Genomic DNA, 21,529 nt, shown 5'->3' with positions numbered 1-21,529 from the left:
AATCTTTAGACTCATTCTGATTTCGATTCAATTAGTTTTTTATAAAAATACTGTAGCTGCGTTTAGTTTAGAGTGTATTACTAACAATAAAGTATTGTTATTCAAAAATGATGGGTAGGAAAAAGAAAATATTTTTCAAATAACGAACACTATGTTGCAATGTATATTTAAAAAATGTTTTGCCGTCAAAACTGAAACTGCAGAGTTGCTTTTTAAGGTGTCTAAAGTAGCATCAACTAAAATTAACATAAAAAATGGTATAGGTCTCAAAACGGATCCCTGAGGTACTCATGTATTGTTTATCAGAGGAAATGTTAGAAATTCATCACCAGATTTAAAAATTCCTACTGTTTCCGATACAACCTACTCATGAAATTACACGCCAAATCTGTAGACCCTTTTAAATAAGATTACATGCATAATAGAGGCTGTACCTACTAAAGTTGCAGCGTTTGAGTTGGATTTTTACATTCTTCAAATGTACTGGGTTATCCCTATTTTCTATGAAAATAAGTGTGCTGATGAGGTAGTGTTGGTTACGATTTTCTTTTGATATTTGTTAGTACATTTTTAGTTTTTGTTAGTTTAAAAATCTGTTTCCGTTAATCAGCTGTCCCACCTCTACGAACGACAACCCTCAAAAGTATGCTATGCTTCTACCAGGCACCACTTATGGATATTTTAAAAAAAAACCAATGCCTTGTTATCCAAAACTTTCAAACTTAACGTTTTTGATGACTTCACCGCATCTCAAACTTCTAATGGAAGCTCGATTCGATGCACCCTGGATATATTAGTAAGAAGTTTCACCATAAGAGAAATTATTTCTGTAGGACTGTGAAAATGAAGCTTATGAAAGAACTATAACAAATCAAATTTTGGATTGTATTGCATCGCAAGAAAAATTAGAACAAAAGTAGTTGCAAGTTCAAATTGTGAATGAATTGAAATTTGGGAACGCATGTTTCCGTTTCTGTAGATAACAAAGACAATAGTTATAAGAAAATTATTTATTTTATGAAATGAACACGAATTACATTCAGTTAACGTAAAATTGAACAACTACATACTAAAATACAGAAGAACGAAATTGTTTTAACTCATTAAACTGACAAGGCACATTAAAAATGAAAAATATTTAAGTCGAATTTATTGAAAAAACAAAAGTCCATGCTGCGGTATGGTGGCACAGCTAAATCTGACAATAAAAGAAAAGATCTCAATAGTCAACACCTGCATAGCCTTGCATACAGTCAACATGTGCCCAACAATATTAAAACACATCATCGACACATTGTACAAGTCTTATATAAAACTATTTTACTGCTAAAGCTAAGTTTTAGGCTGGCTGTGAATGTGCCCCTTTCTTCCCGATGAGAGACTTGTGGATGTGAGGGATGACCCCACCTCCGGCAATGGTAGCTTTAATCAGGCTGTCAAGCTCTTCGTCTCCTCTGATGGCTAGCTGCAAGTGACGGGGGGTGATTCTCTTCACCTTCAAATCTTTACTCGCATTTCCTGCCAACTCCAAAACCTGAAAAAACAGAAAATATACTATAGAGAAGAACAACCTATACAGGGCTGCACTTGAGTTCCTTCCGACACCTGAAAGAAAGACAGCAGAGTTTCGACCGGGAGTTCGAATTCCGTCCACAATCTTTCTCCTACACTTAAAAGAATACCCCTCCTCTTCAAGAAAAAACGACAATAATTACAACAAAGTGTTGCTTGCTTCAATAGGGTGTGATGTGTTCGTGAACTTTACAAACCTGGTTTCAAATTTTAGAATACGTGACAGAATTAGATTACACCTCCAGTCCGATACCAAACGTCTTACATTTCTCTCTTTGCATTTTTAGATGAGTAGTGGGGATGCACACAGAACAGAATTTTAGGTACAAATTTTGACCATAAGATGCCACTCGACCCGGGACGAAACTCTGCGTACTTACTGACCACAAGACAGAACTAGTGTAGCCCAAGGGACAAGATATTATGGCCCTTACACAATAATATTACAGATTGTAATGAACGAATAATCACATGCACAAATATATCAAATACTCAGTCTACCCCTAATCAACTCCGTTGAGGGTCACTGCCCGAGACTGACGATTGTGTCGTATCATATAAAATAGAATATTTGATGTCCTTTCTCATCGAATCGAATATTATTCGATTCACAGAAGTTGTTTGATTGAACATTACCAAATAGTTTGTCAATTATTTGTTATTTTATATATCTGAATAAACTCTCACATGAAAAAAGTTTATAGTGCCTTCTTGGCAAGGAGTGATGCTATACTATTGCTTTTCTTCTAAAAAAGTGGTAAACTGATTCCTTTTTATGCAAACTTTATTCGACCTCGATATCTTGTCCCTCAGAAGTAAAGAGGTGGGAGAATTTTTATGTGCACTATATAAACAAACTTACTTCAGCTGTAAGGTATTCCAAAATAGCTGCAGAGTACACAGCTGCAGTTGCTCCAACTCTACCATGACTTGTCGTCCTATTTTTGAGATGTCTGTGAATTCTTCCCACAGGAAACTAAAAAAAATAAAAATTTAAAATAAATTATATATGGGAAGGGAGGGGAGTAGCTAACCTTAATTTATCAAAAAATTATGAATCATATCTCTTTTAGGTTATCTACCAAATTGTAATGTCTACATTGAAATTTGTACACGTACCTGCAATCCAGCACGCGCTGAGCGAGATACCGCCTTCGCTTTGGCTTTTCCGCTATCTTTACCAGCTTTACCGCCTGCCTGAAATGTGATAGAAACAGAGATCAATCAACAATATATCAACAAACGTATTGTATAATCGTTTGTGACCACGAACAGCACAACTTATACAATATTTCCACTGCATTTTTAAAGAATATTGCATAAAACTCACCATTATATTTTTATCACAATTCAATGAACGCTTCCAACTTCCAATGCCAACAAACGACAATTCACGAATACACAGAACAAAACGGTCGCTGAACTGTGAGCGCGCCAAACGATAAACTTCCACCAATCGTTTTGTCAGCCTGAGGCACGTGATCTCAGACAGCCAACTGGATAACTGAAGTGTAGCGGGAAAAGTCTTTATTGATTCACTTGATAGACGCCATCATGGCTTCAGTTTCGAAGTCGAAATGGTTATTGCGTTCGGTAATTCAACATTTTAATTTATAGAACACTACGGACTGACATGCGTATCTGAATGCGCATGCTAATTCTGAATGAAGTATACTTTTCAACTTTCTATATGATTACGAATGAACAGAGGAATAATCGAGTGCTATTCATATATTTTACAATGTTGAATAACCGAACGAAAAAGGAAGAACTTGTAACAAACGAAATACAAAAAATGCTGCCAATCTTTTGAACAAAAAAGGTTTTCGCAATATTGCTCAATAATTGATTTCCATAGTCATAATTAAGTCACATAATATTCAATCATAAGAACCAAATAATTTGTTTTTTAGATATTGCATTTTTTAATTCATCTTTTATTTTAAATAAGAAAAAACTTTAATCGTTTTGGTGTTAAAATATTGTGCAATATCATGTTGAGCATGATACCTATGTCAGCTTATTATGGATTGTCTACTCGTTCTACCTGTGAAATATTCTGTGTGAGTTGTATATGTGAATAATTTGTGTTGACAAAATATATAAGATACCTCCAGAAGGTATCCTAGATATCCAAAAAATTATAAAACTGAATATTTCAAAAACACGCGTAAGTTTGTGAATACAATTTGATCTTGCATGAATTCTCCAAACGCTATAATGCCACTCGTGATCATTTCATGAACATTTAGGAAAACTGGACAACAACCATAATGTCCATAACTATTTATCAATAATAATACAATCGGCTACATTGTTATGAACAGTAGTGATAAAAATATTACATACATTTTTTTTCTTTCAAAAACAATCATGAAAACAATCCTTAAAAAGCATTGTATGCATGGACGTTAAAAAATAAAGGGACTCGGTAAACAAACCTATGTAAGGTATAAGATTTGACGAAGAGGAAACTGTTTGTCTTTGTCTACAAAGTTCTTCCACAAATTACATACAACATATTGTGATCTGTGGTTCTTCTTTGGAATAATTTACATAAAGTGCGACTAACTCGCGCCGTTCTGGAACGGTACCGATTATTTTGAAAACCAGAACGCATGTTACATTTCAAATAAAATTCCGAAATTATTCGTTTTCATTGGAATTCAATATTTGACGATTGCTACTGTTAACAAAATTTGGCAGAATAAAAAATTCACGTGAAGTCTATTGGAATATAATTATAGAAGTTGTAACATGAAAACTTTTTTAAGAAAGAAACAAAATCTCAGAAATGAAATAACTGAACAAACCATTGACCAGGGATTTTCGGCTTTCGAATAATTGAACTAGATGTCGCCCAATTCGGGGTCCTAGTAAATATGATGGTGTTACACTTATTTGACCCTCTCTATTGAGTTATTTAGATCAACAGAAGATGGAATTGTTTGAAGATGATATATTTTTCCAAACAGCATGTAGTTGCAAAATACTTTTACATATTGTTTCCTTCATATTTCGACTATTTCTCCATGTTGTATAGTTTTTTGTAGAAAATGGTTAGGGATATATGACATAAGCTTTGATTTGCTACACTAATCATAAGTTGATTTTTTTTCTCTACGGAAATAAGACACTAATTAAATATTTTTGAGTTATTTTAATATCTATATCTGATAGTACATATACAAATCTATTATAATTCAAAACTGTACAATAAAGTTTGCGATGATAAAGCATGTGAATCTTTGGAAAATTAATTGTTATCCTATTTAAGTATTTTACAGTTTCACGAAGGCAGTGATGGGTAAAGATTTTAAACCAACCAGAATTAAGATATATTTTCACCAATCATAACCTAATAGCACCATTTTATTCTGCAAAGAATACATTTTATTCTTCATCAATGATATCTTCACATTTGTCTTCGATATCATCTTCGTCCAGTTCCAGACATTTGGCCCATTCTTTAATGGTGATTCTGTGACTGTTATCAATATCACAGGTATTCAAAAAGGGGGCGATGCAGTGCTCCAAAGCCATGAGTGGAGCTCGTATGGGAAACAGTTCGTGACGAGATACAGATCTAAAAAAGGATATAATGTAGACATGATAATGTTACTTTGAATGTAAATCAAGCAAACCTGTCTGGTGGGTTTCCATCCAATTCACAGAACTTCCAGATAGCAGCGTTAGTCCAACGGCGAGTCATGTTAGATTCTGCTTCACGTTCCATGTTCAGATAATGAGGAGTCAGCTCCTGACGATCAGCCAAATCTCTCATGATGTTGAACAGCCAGTCACGCATTCTGCGGGGGAAATCAGCCATTTCCTCTTTGGTACATTCCTGAAAAATGTCTGCATAATAGTAACCAACATTGAAGTTCCTATGAACTAATTGTTCATAGTGTTCAACACAAGTTTAAATTTTATGAAAGATATACTGAATTTCAAATGCACACAAAATAATCTTGAGAGAACGATTCACCGGAGCCTCGATTTATTTATTTTATCATTGAATCATTGAGTGGGTACTTCTATGTTCAAGGACACGGACAGAAGTCTTCAACAATTACTTTTTCTTTCGTGTAATCCGACGTTCTTGTGGAAATGATTGTTTTGGAAGAGCTTTTTCTTCCAGTTTGTATTTGAAAATAACTCCTATGCATGTACCTACTACACATCTTTGTAAAGAGTTTATTTTGAAATCAATTACTTTCTTTCTTCTTTTAGAAGTTTTCTACATCACATCATAAGCTGAACAAGTTCAGCTTATGATGTGATGTGATGGTAGTGAGAATTCCCTACATAAAAAACTAGAAGACAATGATTGTTTATTGTTGTTAGTACACTGAAAATAAATTTCCATAAAAATTATAAAACCCCCCGTGCAGCTGATATACTCGTAACTCTGTTTTTCATCAATAAGTTCAGTTCATCTATTTATCCCTACCCAATTAATAAGGTATAGTCTTTCATGGCAACAAAATACTCACCGGCATTTCCCGACATTCTCCGTAATACTCAATATGGACATGCTTGTATTGCGCGCCTTTACATTGTGGGTCTCCTTTGTCGCACAAGCATCGCTGCTGGTAGATGGCGCAGTCGGACGTCCATGTTTCGTTGTAGTTGGAGCAAACTTTGCGGCGAGATTCTGTTTCTACTGGACAACTCGGAATGCAGATGCATTGAGGTTCTCCTTCGGAATCCACTTGGCAAACTCTTCCTGCTCCACAATGTACTTCCATGCAGGGATCTATGAACACATTTCAAATTATTTTAAGAAAACCACAGAGAGAGAGCGACATCTAGATTGTTACTTCAAATGCCGGACCATAGAGAGGGCGACAACTAGGTTGTTAATTCAAATGGCAAACTTAGGCGAAACACTGATTATTGCCGCGAAAAACATTCAAATATTTGGTGTCCCATTCATCCATTGTAATATTCATTCACGAAAATGTTGAAGCCAGCTCTTCATAATGTTCAGTAAATCCAAATGATGTCGTTTAATGGCGCATTGACTTAAATATATTTCTATACGCACCTTCCTCCAAGATAGGAACAGAGCAAAGAAATGAATGGATAATAAACTGACTGGCAGAAGTAAGTGTTTTTGTAGTAAGTAACCATTTGAATAGATATTTGATTTTACTCTAGTACTTCCATGAATATATAAACCATTATCTAATGTGTTATATTCTACAGATCACAGGTTGGAACCGTATGAAAATATTTATCCATCACATACATTTCTCAATGAAATAATTATTCTGAATTAAAAACGAAATATCTTGTCATTTTCTCGAAACATCAAGTTTTCCTTGGGTTTCGCAGCGCCATCTAAGGGTCAACATGTGAAATGTTTTGTCAACAGAAGTTTATTCGTGTTACAGTTTATTCAAATTTGAATGGAAGACCATGAATTTGAACTTCATGCATTGACTCAATTTTTGAGTCAATGCATGACTATTTAAGAGCTGGTAATTCACCAATAATACCTTAGGTGGAGAACAGTAAATCCTAAATTCTTCATATTCATTTCATTTTAAATTTGTAGAAAAAAAGATATCCCAATAAATTCTCAAATGCTGACAGCACTGAACAGTGATATTTACTTCGATTAATATTTGCTATTCTATCCCGATAATCCTGTAGCTAATCCTCAAGCTATATTTTCGGAAAGTCTATACGACTCAAAAACTTACCCAATACACGAACTCTGTTGTCAATGAAATCCTGAGCAGCGACTTGAGGGGGAGCCCCAACAGAACCTGCATCTCCATCCACAGCATTTTCAGCATCATCCTTTTCAGAATCAGTATTTTTAGCGTCGTCAGCTTCTTCAGCTGCAACCTTTTCAGCCTCCATCATTTCTTCCAGAATCTCTTCTGAAGCTTTCGGGGGCGCTATATGCTTCCTCCTGAATTTCTTATTTTTTCTCTATGAAAAATATAGAAGAAGAATGATTTTGTGACCGTATTATCTACTATCAGATCCTTACCTTTTCGAAAGCATAGGCATCGGTGACTAGTAATACCAGTACCACAACTAAAGTGAGGTGTAGGAACCTCATTTTGTCGGAAACAAAAATCTGAAACAAAATATGCGTTATGACGGTTCACATATTTCAAAAGGATTCAACATTTTATACATTGTTTCATTTTTGGTGAAGAAAAAACCAGGAACTGTCGGACTCTTTCGGACTGACTGAAGAAGTTACACCTCTTTGCTTCCTACAGTAATCACAACCTTTTGCCAATAAAATATACCGCAACTTAGTATATATCCTTATTTGATTGATGAGGTCATATTCCTTGTTGAATGTCGTTATATTATAGGTAGCTATTGCAATCTTTTAAAAGAGATATCGTCTTTCATAGTCGAGATTCGAAAGTCATCGATGATTTGACCTTGTATTTGACAGATGATGAAGTAGCCAATCCTATAAATAATTTGAGATCACCAATGCAGCAAAGTAAATTAAGATATAACGTCCTCCAACAGGGACTTCAGAACTTTGATAATTGATACTGGCCAACTTGTTGAAGCTACATCTGTCAATTTAGTTGTCATTTGTCATTGATTCAGTCTGGTTTGCCAAATCACAATGGATGGATATAGCATTCAACAACTCGTGCACAAAGTGGAAATGAACCAAATATAAACCACATATGAACCACATCAAAGAAAGCTAAAAGTTCATGTCCTCTGTTGATGAAAAACAGATTGATTTTGTAATGTTCTGCATTGGCCAAGTTTTGGAGAACTTTTCAGATTGTTCATCTCTTTGTCACTTTGCAAAGTTTATTTTTTATGTGATAATTCTTATCACAATTATGCCATCCGCTGAAATAATGATTATAAGGAGGAAATCAAATGATAACATTTGCAGCGCTTTGTCCATGTTCCTGTCTGTGTAGGAATGCAAATATTTACTCCAAATTTCTTGCAAATTATTTCAGGCACTTCAAATAACGCTCAGAAATGTATTTTTAGAATTGTTCAACTCACATAGCATGCTAATAATTGATCAGATTATAATTTTTCTATGACTACTTTTGCAAAAGGGTGATGCAAATGAAGCACGTTGGAAATATGACCCACGTCACGGTCAAGTCAATTTCTGAAAAACTCCCTGTATCAGTAAGTATCGAACATGAAGATTTATCCTTGGTTTATATCACAGTTTATAATCACTCGTAAACTGTTGAAACACCTTGCAGATCTCAAGTTAATAAGTTGAAACAGGAACTAGGTATTCTAATTTCGGAGCACAAATTCTTTTATCGTAAAACCTCTCTCTTGATTTGCAATAAACATGTTCGTTCTAATTCCAGCTTTTGGCGGAAATGAGTACTGAACAAATACGTAATATAATTTTATATTTATAGAAAACACTAAAGCATTGTGGATGTGGTTGTTCTGATAGTACGGATGACATCAGAATTCAAACACTCTTTACTTAATGTTTAGAGTCTACTAGGTTGAATGAGACCCTATTTAGAACGACGAGAGCAAAGTAAACTACAGAATCTTATGAAACGATCTTTTGAGTCCGCATTGCCTTTTAAAGTGATCGTTAAAATCTTACCTTCCTTTATAGTTGGGTGCAATCACAGTAAATCTCACAAGTATGAACTGACAGTGTGATATAAAGTTATACCACTGAGTTTCGAGTTGGAATCTAAACGAAATTTCAACAATTTTTTTACAGTAATTCACTTAGTTGTTCAACCGTCTTCAATTGATTGAATAACTGTGAACAGCTTTAAATCGTTAACATACAATAAAAATATGCAATGGTTGAAACAGTCATTAATATAAATAGAAGACAATAGTGGTCCCAAGCGAAAGCCTTGAGGAACAGCCGAGGTTACAGAAGATGGGTATTATTTCTATCAATGAACAAAATTAATATGAGATCTTCTACAGAGATAAGATGCTAACCACCGCAGTAAACTATCCATGAGTATACCAGCTCCAGCAAAATACTTCAAATTGTATATAAATATCTTATATCTACTTGAATAGATTTGTGAGCATATAGGGTCAAAGAAGGAAGTAGTTGACTTTAAAGAGAACCCTGCCCATTGATGTCACTCAGAAGTTTCTTGCAAAAATCTGAATGCGGAGCCGGGATGGCTCGCTAGTTGAAATATAACAGGAATAACTTCAGGGAGATAGTGAGTTGAAACGCTTGTTTTAAGGACACTCTATATATGTAAAAATACTCAATAGCAGGACAAACAAAATTTCAAATATTCTAAAATTTCTGTCTTCTACCTGTTATACACCATGTATGACTTGGTTATGAACGCTCGGCTGCTTATTTCTTGCAAGGCATTTTAGTACTCGTAATGATATCTGATATGACCTCGTTTCACAGGATCTCTCAAAGAAACCTTTGACATATGCTCTTTATAAAAAATCGTAAACAAAATATCGTGGACATGTGGAACTTTTTATAACTAATGATAACGCTAAAATTTGTATTAGAAAACAAAACAGGACGAAGACGTATTATTCAGAATGAATTTCCATGCTATTGTCCTACCCGTCATTAGAAGTAGGATAATACTAATGATAATAAAAATAAATTTTTGTTAGAAACAGGCATCCGAATTTACATACACAATTTTATGGGTCATAATTATGGAGACAATATATTTTTATCACAAAGTCCCCTCCGACACGTCTGTCTGTAAATATGCACACAATACTCTTCTCTAATTGGTCTATAAAAGTCGGCGATGGCATATGTCTATCTTTTAAGGATGACTTACTATATGTAGGTACTCATTTTAATGTTGTGAAAAATGTTCACGAGAAATGTGGTGATTGGAAATCAGTTACCTCAACAACGAAATGCGTAATGAAGAAATTGCATTGGTTTTATTTAACGTAAGTGAATCACTTTGCAGGTCGCATTTTCATTTTGTGTAGATAGGTGCTTAACTATTTTAAAATAAAAATTTGCAATTGAAAACACAGTTCTGTTCAAATGATTTCTATTTAGGGTCATTATTATTACATACAAGGTTAAACAAGCAGGGGTTGGTCGCTTGTTGATGAAATAAAATGAAACTGGACAGATTTCCATATTCTTCAGTGCAAATGTAATGTTTCTTGCAAGTTTATTCTAAATTTACCGACAAGCTAAATTATTGGAAATATCTTTCATATTTGAATGAATATTTTACTTTTTAGCGACTTTGATCTATGCAAATTATCGGTGGATGCGCTACATGGTAAAATAGTGACTTGTAATATAATGTAGTGACACGAAACATTTTTTTTTATTCATAACGTTGAGGTTTTAGATATAAAACTACTTTTTGCAGGATGAAAGTAGCTCTAGTGTCGCCCACAACACTGTAAACATGACTCAGCCACCGTATTCACCAGATTTGACCCCCTGCGACTTTTTTCTGTTCCCATGAAACGACGGCGTTTTGCGACGATTGAGGAAATAATTGAACCGCTGAGGGACCCCAAAGACATACCAAAAAGTGCATATCAGAACTGCTTACTTAGAGGATGGGAAAAAGCGCTGGCATAAGTGTATCATATCTGAGGAGGACAATTTTGAAGGGGACAACATAGAAATTGATTAATTGATAAATATTTGTTGAGAAAAATGAAAATTCACCTTATTTTTTGAGCGTACCTCGTATATACCTAGATATGTCTTTTCTTTTTTCAGTGTTTTATTGAATTGAACGTTGGAAGAGAGTGGTCATCATTCAGAAAGTTTTTTTTTATGAATAAGCCGGAATATTTCGTTATTGCGAGAAACCAATTTCCCACCAAACAAGTGCTGAACCCATGAAAAATGTATACGGTAACAGCACATCTGTTGGCTTTTCCGAGAATATAAACAACAGAATTGCAAATAATAGATGATTCAAATTTGCTAACATCAGAACCAACTGAAATAACCACTTATACTGCTGAAAGAGGTATTCCAAGAACTTACCTAGACCAGCAAGAATTCCTTGGGCAACCGATCACTCTTTCCACCAAGAAACGACTGACTGTCGATGGATATTGGCGTTGGAGTATGTATAGACAGGCAGTTTAGATGCTGGGAGAAGCGAGATCATTAGTATGGTCAAATTAGGTCCTAACCCAAAAATGCATGTATACAAAAGATTGGAGTGTCTCAAATTATCCATAAAACTTCGTTGAGGATGCAGTAAAAAGTTTCCTTCGCCAGAAGGTTGAGTTGGTTGGGGGAAAGAGGAAAAGTTGCAGTATGTTTATGAATTGTCATATTAATTTTTCTAATAGGACTAACATAGTTTCAGAGGTTCGGAGGAGTAAAGTTAACACATTTCCAAATAAATTGTGAAGAAAAAAGGTATTGTTGTAACTCAGATGTACTGATTTCTTCGATATAAGCAAAGAACGTGTTCAATAATAACCGAAATAAAATTTATAGACAGACCAGTTTTGGTCTGGTTTTTGCTTTGGAAGATGTTACCTATTATACAATATATAAGTTTGAAAATGTCCTTATAGGACGAAACTGCAGTAACTTTAGTTACAAATAAAAGTGATAACAAACATAGAAAGTTTCATTTCTCTTTTCTTCATTGATTAATCAATTGATTATAAAAAATTAAATTTTTTTCAGCATTTTTGAAAAATTATTTTCTTATAAATACAAGTATTCTACTTAAAAAACATACACTTATTTATTTGCATGCTACTTCCTGAGCTTTTCAATTAATTAAGTTCAATAAATAAAAAAAAATTATTGTTTTAGTCAGATTAAGCGAATCCCTCTAGATAATCGTCAGATTATGACACAGCACGTCTTAAACATAAAGATGAACCATATATATCTTAATCTGACGCGCTTGAGTATTTCAAAATGGCGATTTTTTTGCACATTATAATAATGGCCGCGAGTTTGCGTCAGATTGAAATCGTCAGACTAATGACAACTACACATAGTAGCCAACATAGCAAAAATATTTGTGTTACAAATGAAATCATTTTTCGATATCGTCTATTCGTTAAAGTTCGAGGGTAGACGGAGACGAATTTTCACTCTACTTGTCACCTGTCAAAGCCACGACATAAATTGGAAACTTAGTTTCCCATTTATGTTAGGGCCATGCACTGAGAAGAGTTTTGCTTGAAAAAAAAAACAAAAATCTGGGGTTTACGGGATTCTTGACTAAAATAACATCGATGCTGCAAAATACAGATCATACGTATCACCCAGAAATCGATACAAAATTTCAGCAACGCCTTTATTATTATCATAAGCGAAAGGCTTTTTATTGAATATTTCATTTCAAATGTTTTTTGTTCTTTTGTACTGAAAATGTAATACTTTTCAATAAAATAATCAGAGGAATTAACCCCACATTGTTAGATAAAGATTTAAAAAACTTTCAAATGAACTATTACATGCGCACTTATTCTGATTGTCACTTCAAGAGGGTTGAAAGGGGCGATATAAAAATATTCCCGAAAATTTGACATGTGTCATGAAATTTCAATAAATAGACTTCATTTGGCTAATAATAAATATATGTGATACTTTACGATCTGTATCTGTAGAGTAGGGAGGTTGAGTGAAGGACCTCAGCACTTAGGTCACATGTGACCCATTGTACTTCCTTCCGAGGAGTAGTATTCCTAGGTCATCCAGGAAGCCTGTCCATCCTTTCCTTTCCAGGAAGATGGACAGGTCAATAGCAGACATCCCCAGCCACCTGCATAGATTGAGGTGAGCACTTCGAGATTGGTTTTTGTTGCGTCTGTTTTTGTGTTTGTTACAATCATGTGTGTTCCCACGAGTAGCAAGGGAAGAGTTGATCTCCTCTGGCACAGCCCCGCAGATACTTTATGATACTTAACTATATGTTGATGTTGGCTCACTAAATCTGTGAATGATGTCGAGAAATTTACGATAATTTCTGAGTGTCTTCAACAGATAGGGTGCTGCTGCCCCCCACACCCATGGTGGGTAGAGAGAATTTTTATCACATTCAGGGTGGAAGGGACGAACAACTTACAGAAAACAAACTATTTCTTCTCGGAATCCCGGGTTCGGGCGCTTTTTTGTTTAATTTTCCTGTACTATACATGCACGCTTGTACAATCGCCCACATCTGCACTGTGGAATACATAAACTTCGTCTCTCGCTTCCCGCAGAAGATCTTAAACGCGTGATGTAGCTACCGAAATTAGAACATGTATATGTAATCAATTTAGGCTTAAATGTTTATACATATGCGTGACCTATTATGATTCTCTTGATACATAATGTCATCCTCCTAATGTCCATCTGATTGTCGCTCTAATTGCGACCAGAATAAATTATATGAAGTGACACGTAATTGTATCAATTGAACGCGTTTTTGTTGCACCGTGGCATTTAAAAGATAGCACCTATATATGCGTTTTTTCATACAGTGCATTCTAGTTGAAACGTACGGAAGCGTAGAAGGCCAAAGATTATTTGTTTATTTGATCCATAATTTCGACTTAAAAGTCGAAATTTCGACTTTTATCTCGTAATTTCAACTTTTATTTCGTAATTTCGACTTTCATCTCGTAATTTCGACTTTTATCTCGTAATTTCGACTTTTTTCTCGTAATTTCGACTTTTATCTCGTAATTTCGACTTTTATCTCATAATTTCGACTTTTATCTCGTAATTTCGACTTTTATCTCGTAATTTCGATTTTTATCTCATAATTTCGACTTTTTTCTCGTAATTTCGACTTTTATCTCATAATTTCGACTTTTATCTCGTAATTTCGACTTTTTTCTCGTAATTTCGACTTTTATCTCGTAATTTCGACTTTTATCTCGTAATTTCGACTTTTATCTCATAATTTCGACTTTTATCTCGTAATTTCGACTTTTATCTCGTAATTTCGACTTTTATCTCATAATTTCGACTTTTATCTCGTAATTTCGACTTTTTTTTCGTAATTTCGACTTTTATCTCATAATTTCGACTTTTATCTCGTAATTTCGACTTTTTTCTCGTAATTTCGACTTTTATCTCGTAATTTCGACTTTTATCTCATAATTTCGACTTTTATCTCGTAATTTCGACTTTTTTCTCGTAATTTCGACTTTTATCTCGTAATTTCGACTTTTATCTCATAATTTCGACTTTTATATCGTAATTTCGACTTTCATCTCGTAATTTCGACTTGAAAGTCATAATTTTGACTCAAAAGTAGAAATATGGTTCCTTGAGTGCATTTTAATTATTTACTACGAGGTGATGTTAACAGGAGGTTCGTGAAATTGTTGTGTGATTGAAATTTCAATGGAAATATGTGGTTGAAAGTGGGATCAACCTCAAGCGACCCTAAGGTTAGAAAAAATCATTAACTCTGAATCAATCAATAACTTTAACAATAATCATTTCGAACTGATGTTGAATCAAGAACAAATATTTCAGTTGAATATACATTTTTGAAGATGCTCGTGTCAATGATATTTCATTAAATTTTACCACACTATTTATTATATCTCATCTTCACACTTGAAAAAATTTGTAGGTAATTGGAGGATATTTCTTAAAAGGAGGATGCCCCAGAACTTTACGAACCGATATGGGCACTGAAAATGAAGTAATGGAGAGGATACAAAAAGCTTTTCATGAAGTATTTACTGAATCAACAAATCGACCATGTTTTGTTGTATGGGAAAAGCATGCACAATCAAAGGATAATAGAAGACAATTTATTTGATGCATCATTTTCGGACAAGTCTCTAGTTCAATTTTGTTTCATACCATTAGTACACGTAAGATATGAGTTGTTGTTAATGAAATTTTAATTATAATTTTTATTTCAGAATGATCTTGATCAAGTATGTTTTGAATGGAGTATTCATAGAATACGGAAAACAATAAATGCTATTGCTCCAGCAAGGAGACCAAGTATTATGTTGCAAGCTTGTGGTAGTAATGATACACTTTGTGAAAAATACTACAACACTTTAATTTGGTTTTCTACAGATGAAATTACAGTGATAATTTTTAATAATGAAAAACTAAACTGACTGTTCTTGTCTACAAAATCTCTTCACTAAAACTGTTATATCATTTTTATTATACTTGGCAACTATGTCTACAAAACAATCTTGCCAACAGTGTAATCATGTAAAGATGTTGCATTACCAACCTAAATATTAACTTAAGTTATAAATATTGTAAATAGTCTTTTGATTGTTTTAACCACAAGTATATATAAATTGCATGCGATGCCTTCCCTTCATGGAGTTACAGATCACCTCATCAAGATTCCATCATTCGCTTTCAAACATTTTTCGTCGGAGTGTACATATCCCCGGAAAGCCTGTGATGAAGATTTTTGGATACTATGTTCAATTTTTATGAAAAAAATAAATACACAAGGTCCCTAGATCCTTATGCCACAATTGATTTATATATTAACCTGAGAAGTGAATTGATTATATTATTTGAATAAATTTTAGATTGATAATTTATTATGCATTGATATTATTCAGTACCTTTTTGAAAAAGTAAATGTTTTCCGCACGAGTAGGAGAAAGTCGACTTTGGCCAATATAATAGTTTCTCATCATAGTAAATCAATCTGATCAGTAATATCCTTACTTCATTATCAAAACTTATCTAAAATTCAGTTTTTCACTACAACTGAAGAAATTTCTAGCAGAAATTTATTAACATTTTAAAAGAATACCCTACACATTCATATCTTGAACGTCATGTAGAAACACAGTTTGCAATGGCAACCAAATAATTCTGTCGGTATGTTCTTCGAAGAGATACAATGTTCATTTATTAGGTATTTTGAGTTTTCTCTCCTCGTTTCGAAAAATCGTAGAGATCTAATGACGCCAAAAAAAATAACTGGAGCAGACTGGTTTCCGAAGGTTCAATCAAAAAATGAGTAGGCTTCGAATATTCAATAAAATCGGTTTCTGTCATATTTCTTCGTAAAAAACATACCACTATGAGAAGATTGGAGCACTGTCGAAATGATTTGAAAAGAGTGTCGAAATTTCGAGATAAAAGTTGAAATTTCGAGATAAAAGTCGAAATTACTAGATAGAAGTCGAAATTACGAGATGAAAGTCGAAATTACGAGATAAAAGTCGAAATTACGAGATAAAAGTCGAAATTACGAGATAAAAGTCGAAATTACGAGGTAAAAGTAGAAATTGCGAGATAAAAGTCGAAATTATGAGATAAAAGTCAAAATTATGAGATAAAAGTCGAAATTACGAGATAAAAGTCGAAATTACGAGATAAAAAAGTCGAAATTACGAGATAAAGTCGAAATTACGAGATAAAAAAAGTCGAAATTACGAGATAAAAGTCGAAATTGCGAGATAAAAGTCGAAATTATGAGATAAAAGTTGAAATTACGAGATAAAAGTCGAAATTACGAGATAAAAGTCGAAATTGCGAGATAAAAGTCGAAATTATGAGATAAAAGTCGAAAGTACGAGATATAAGTCGAAATTATGAGATAAAAGTCGAAATTATGAGATAAAAGTCGAAATTATGAGATAAAAGTCGAAATTATGAGATAAAAGTCGAAATTATGAGATAAAAGTCGAAATTACTAGATAAAAAAAGTCGAAATTACGAGATAAAAGTCGAAATTACGAGAAAAAAGTCGAAATTACGAGATAAAAGTCGAAATTACGAAATAAGTCGAAATTATGGTGGATCAAATAAACAAATAATCTTTTGCCCTTCTACGCTTCCGTAGAAACAAGCCACTTTGAATAATTTACTTGGTATTGAAATTGTAAAAAAGCCATGAAAAACGTCAACTGTAGTTTTCAGCGGTAAAGTTAACTACCGACTCAAATGGTATTGAGGTGTCACATCATTTGAAAGGTCTTCCAATTCTGTATCCAACCTAGTAACATTTTGGAACTATAAATAATGCCAGACTGGTGACACACAGGCTAATGCAGGGTGGCAAACCCCAATCAGCCAGTCACACGGTGCAGAATACTACTGTACAATGAAATGAAGGGAGATCCAATACTAGGAATGCCCGTGGATAACACAGTTCCGCAGTACAACTTTCAAAAAGATTTCAAAATCGTCATACCAAATAGAGAGGGCTAGCAAAACGGCCCACTGCTAAAAGCGGAAGAAACTTGGTGTATACAGATGGCTCATAGACCCAAGAAGGAGTGGGAGCCGGTATATATGGGGGCAGAGCAATGTGGTCAAATGTGGTGGCCATCGAACACTGTATAGGGGAAATAAACTGGCAGAAGGTCACAAATAAATTCATTGCCATTTTCTCCGACAGCCAGGCGGCAATTAAGGCGCACAGCTCATTTTAAGTCTTCTCAAGACTGGTGGGAAGCTGTCTGAGCACACTCAAGAAGCTGAGTACCCAAATTAGGGTTACTCCAGCTTGGGTACCCGGACATGAGGGTCACAAGAGCAACGAGGAGGCCGATGTTCTAACCCATGAAGGCACATCCAAGGCTATGATTGGCCCAGAACCCTTCTGCGGGGTAGCGAAAGCATGTATAAAGACATCCATAAATTCATGGATGCAAGCCGAATCCAACCACTGATATTTTTGATCTGAAAAGAGATTATTGTAATTCACCAAAATAGAAAAGTTTTGTCCAATTTAACAGACCCGTACTGTTTCCCAGATAGCGATAGTGGGACCAGCTAAAAAACGGACTGTTTCTATAGTATGTAACTTTACAATAATAATTTCAAGGAATGCTCTGTAAAATAAATAAATCCCATGACAAGCTTCTATATATCATGTAATTGTGTAATGTTAATGCAATAAAAGTTTTTTTTTGATTATATAAATTAAAGTTTGTTTTTAAAAATGTTTTTTACTGAGAATTCATTATTTTTTTCCGTTTATCTCTAGTTCCGTTACAACCAGTACTTTTTCTTTAAGGATTAACCGACAGGGTGGCAAATATTATTTGTAAAGTAACTCTGTCCTCTGCAATGATATATGAATGACTGAATTTAAAAGTTTTTAATCTATCTTATTAATCTTCTCTAAAATTCTAATGAACGCAGTTGGCGGCATCTCGTTACTGATCACTTTAATAAACATTTAAGAGCTATGGCATTTAAAGAAATCTACTATAATTTCATTTGAAAACCTTGATACTCATCACGTTTCAGCTATTCGTTACTAGATGAAGCCAGCATATCAAAATCATGCTGATTTACATTCCAATCAAAATGTTGACCTAAGTATTTAATACTTTTCATCTAGAGTTTATGGCGTAATGTTGAAAGAAGCTTGTGTTATTAATAATTCATGACTAGGTAATTTTTGAAGGAGTATTATTAGATAGCTATTCGAACAAATATCTACAAAATGGAGTTGATATTCGTAGGTATGTCGAAGCAAATTGTTGTTTCACATATTGATTAGGTATTCCAACTTGTTTATGAATAGTTGTTGAATGACATTTGAGAAATAGTTGCTTCATACCCACATGTGAGGGCAAGTGATGCCCACGGTAACAGTGAACATCGTTGTCAAAAATGAAAATTTCGCCGAATTATCCAAAAATCAATTAGAGACAGCTCAAGACAACTTTAAGACTTTGCCGTTATCTATTTCAAATTAAACGAGAGCTACATATTCTAAGCTTGAGTACCTGAAACATATTTTTTAAAAGAACACTAAAGTGCGAAGAATTTATGAGGTTTCTTCAGGGCCGGATTTGAACGTTTGGAGGCCTTGGCAACGAAGGAGTGGAAGTCCCTAATTAATAATTATTTGCAAAATGAAATAAATAATTCTTTCTCACTTTCAAAAATTTGCTGACAGCAAATGAAAGTATTATAACAAATATTTTAGTAAAGTCAAATATAATTTATTAAAAAGTAAATTACCACGTTAACGCCCTCCCCTAATTCCGGCCCTGTGTTTCTCACAGTTTATTATTGATGGATTATTATTATTTCGATTGAATAAACTTAATGGCCTCAAGAGCCATAGCAGTTTGACAAATAAAATTCATTTGGTTGAATTTTGTAACGACTTAAATGCGATTTTGGGAAAAGCATCAATGTAGCAGACGTTTTCAGGAGAAAATAAACATTTTCCCAAATTAGGTACATCATTTAAATGTCATTAACGATGGTTCAAAGTCATTTTCTAGAGATTTTAAATTTTTTATATTTTTTTAGTATTCTTATCTAGGTTTGAAGCAATTTTTGAATTCACTTTGTGAATACTTATTCTAGTGTGAAGAACAAGTCTGTCTGAGAGATTCCTCACAGCTGGTGCAGGTGCGTTAATCATATCTTCCGTTTTTATTTATGAAAGACTAATAAATGAATGAATTATTATATTGAAACTTTTTGTTCGTTGTTTTACACAATCGCAGCTGTTCAAGACTGACACCATTGGTAAGTTTATTTTTTCTTAGAGACATTCCCCTAACTTTCATTGGCTGCTTTCATTTTAAAATCATCGGGTCCTAGGTTTCTAAGCTCTGAAATATTCGTGAATGGAATGTAAAATTACATTGAAGATTATAACATTTGACAATTCAAACACAAATAAGTATACAGAGACGAATTAAAGTAAACGTATCTCTATTTATAACATTATTTATTAGATTTGACTTTAATGAATATATCTTAGCTTATTTGATATCATCCTCACTGTTTACAAGGATTGAAGTAGGTACTCCAATCCGGTTATTGAACACAACACATTTTTTTATAATATTCAAAGTATTTGTATAGTTCTTTCATAACAGTGCCTCTACGATTTTTCAAAGTCATAATTCAGTAAGAGCGTGGCTGAAGTTCTTATCTAAAAGGAATACACAGCAGTCGTTAGTGTTAACAGTTTAACTGGAAATCATAAAAATGGTTTAATAACAGAAATGCTTGAAATAACAAGTCTAGAGATGATTAGTTGAAGAGACAATTAGTAAAATAGAAAAGTAGTTTGTCGAGCTTAGAGACAGATGAAGAAGCAGCTGTCAATGTAATAAATGATAATACAAAATTGAATATTAGGTATGCTTGAGTTTGAGGAAAATCCACATACTTCTAGTCGGAGAGCAGTCCCAATGTTATATGTCAGCCATCGTCTCAGGAGCTCCTGAAAGACGATTTTATCAGAAAAACATATTTTTGTGGACGAAGCATGACATTATTAGATAAAATTATAGAATCCAATCAGAAAATTTTTTGTTTACTGATGATAACACCTATACATGTCACGGTCATGCTAATCGTTTTGCCGCTATCGGTTTTGGGAAAATCCTCACTAGATGAGAAAAGAAAATACCCAATACCTATACCTATCCTAGAAAGATTTATGTGTGGGCAGACGATATCATCGGTTCCATTTTATTGATGGTAGTTTGAATGGCGGACTGCTCCAAAAAATGTCGTGTCAACTTTGACAAAGTTAGACTCCGATCCAACAAACCCTCAAGTTTCAGCGAGATGGTTTCAGCAGCATGGAGCACCACCTGATTACCAAATGTCCAGCAACACCTCAACCGAAAATTCCAAATCGGTGAATAGAAAGATGAGGACCGCTGGAATGGCCAGCACGACTTTCTGATCTGACGTCATTGGATTTTTCAAGATACAAACTTGGAAAAAAGCCAATTCAAAACAATATGAATATTGAGTTTTACGAAAATCACTTTTTCATATTCAGTTTGTTCCTTAATGATGTATATCGAAGTTTTCTTTATTTTACTACGTTTTTCAGTGATTTTTCAATTTTGAAGCAAATTCTAGTAGTCATTTTTCTTCCAAAATTCCCAAACATTATGTTCTATATTTCCAATATATCTGATTCCACCTTTCATTCTTTACTGATTTCTTTATTTGACATTCATGTTATTCTTGTCGGCTAACATCACATTCTTCTGTACTCAATTTCTATAGCTAATTTTTTTCCTTTGTTTTCTTAATATCTCCACTGCA

At 33.9% G+C, this 21,529-nt stretch overlaps 2 protein-coding genes across 2 annotated transcripts; both read right to left on the bottom strand.

Moving 5' to 3' along the window:
- Positions 1-995: 995 nt before the first annotated feature.
- Positions 996-3,062, bottom strand: His2Av (Histone H2A variant). The gene is made up of 4 exons (XM_023173778.2): positions 2,903-3,062; positions 2,692-2,769; positions 2,435-2,548; positions 996-1,534 (listed from the first exon to the last, which is right to left on the bottom strand). Exons 1-4 carry the CDS (start codon positions 2,903-2,905, stop codon positions 1,340-1,342), a joined length of 390 nt encoding a protein of 129 aa, XP_023029546.1. The 5' UTR covers positions 2,906-3,062; the 3' UTR covers positions 996-1,339.
- Positions 3,063-4,717: 1,655 nt separating this feature from the next.
- Positions 4,718-11,688, bottom strand: SPARC (Secreted protein, acidic, cysteine-rich). Its single transcript, XM_023173777.2, has 6 exons — positions 11,555-11,688; positions 7,580-7,669; positions 7,284-7,518; positions 6,069-6,331; positions 5,217-5,419; positions 4,718-5,158 (listed from the first exon to the last, which is right to left on the bottom strand). Exons 2-6 carry the CDS (start codon positions 7,649-7,651, stop codon positions 4,966-4,968), a joined length of 966 nt encoding a protein of 321 aa, XP_023029545.2. The 5' UTR covers positions 7,652-7,669; positions 11,555-11,688; the 3' UTR covers positions 4,718-4,965.
- Between the last annotated feature and the right edge of the window lie 9,841 nt (positions 11,689-21,529).

Source organism: Leptinotarsa decemlineata, unplaced genomic scaffold (genome assembly GCF_025532065.1).
Source record: "Leptinotarsa decemlineata unplaced genomic scaffold, Ldec_3_MD MMD2_tig00026361_RagTag_RagTag, whole genome shotgun sequence".
Classification (NCBI taxonomy): Eukaryota; Metazoa; Arthropoda; class Insecta; order Coleoptera; family Chrysomelidae; genus Leptinotarsa; species Leptinotarsa decemlineata.
This window is presented reverse-complemented; position numbering and strand designations above follow the sequence as displayed.

Coding starts and splice junctions, on each gene's coding strand:
- His2Av (XM_023173778.2), bottom strand. Junction 2,549..2,691: donor CAGCGCGTGCTGGATTGCAG/GTACGTGTACAA, acceptor TATTTTTTTTAG/TTTCCTGTGGGAAGAATTCA. Junction 1,535..2,434: donor TGGAATACCTTACAGCTGAA/GTAAGTTTGTTT, acceptor CTGTTTTTTCAG/GTTTTGGAGTTGGCAGGAAA.
- SPARC (XM_023173777.2), bottom strand. CDS start 7,651: ATGAGGTTCCTACACCTCACTTTAGTTGTGGTACTGGTATTACTAGTC. Junction 5,420..6,068: donor GAGAATGTCGGGAAATGCCG/GTGAGTATTTTG, acceptor GACATTTTTCAG/GAATGTACCAAAGAGGAAAT. Junction 5,159..5,216: donor GATGGAAACCCACCAGACAG/GTTTGCTTGATT, acceptor ATCCTTTTTTAG/ATCTGTATCTCGTCACGAAC.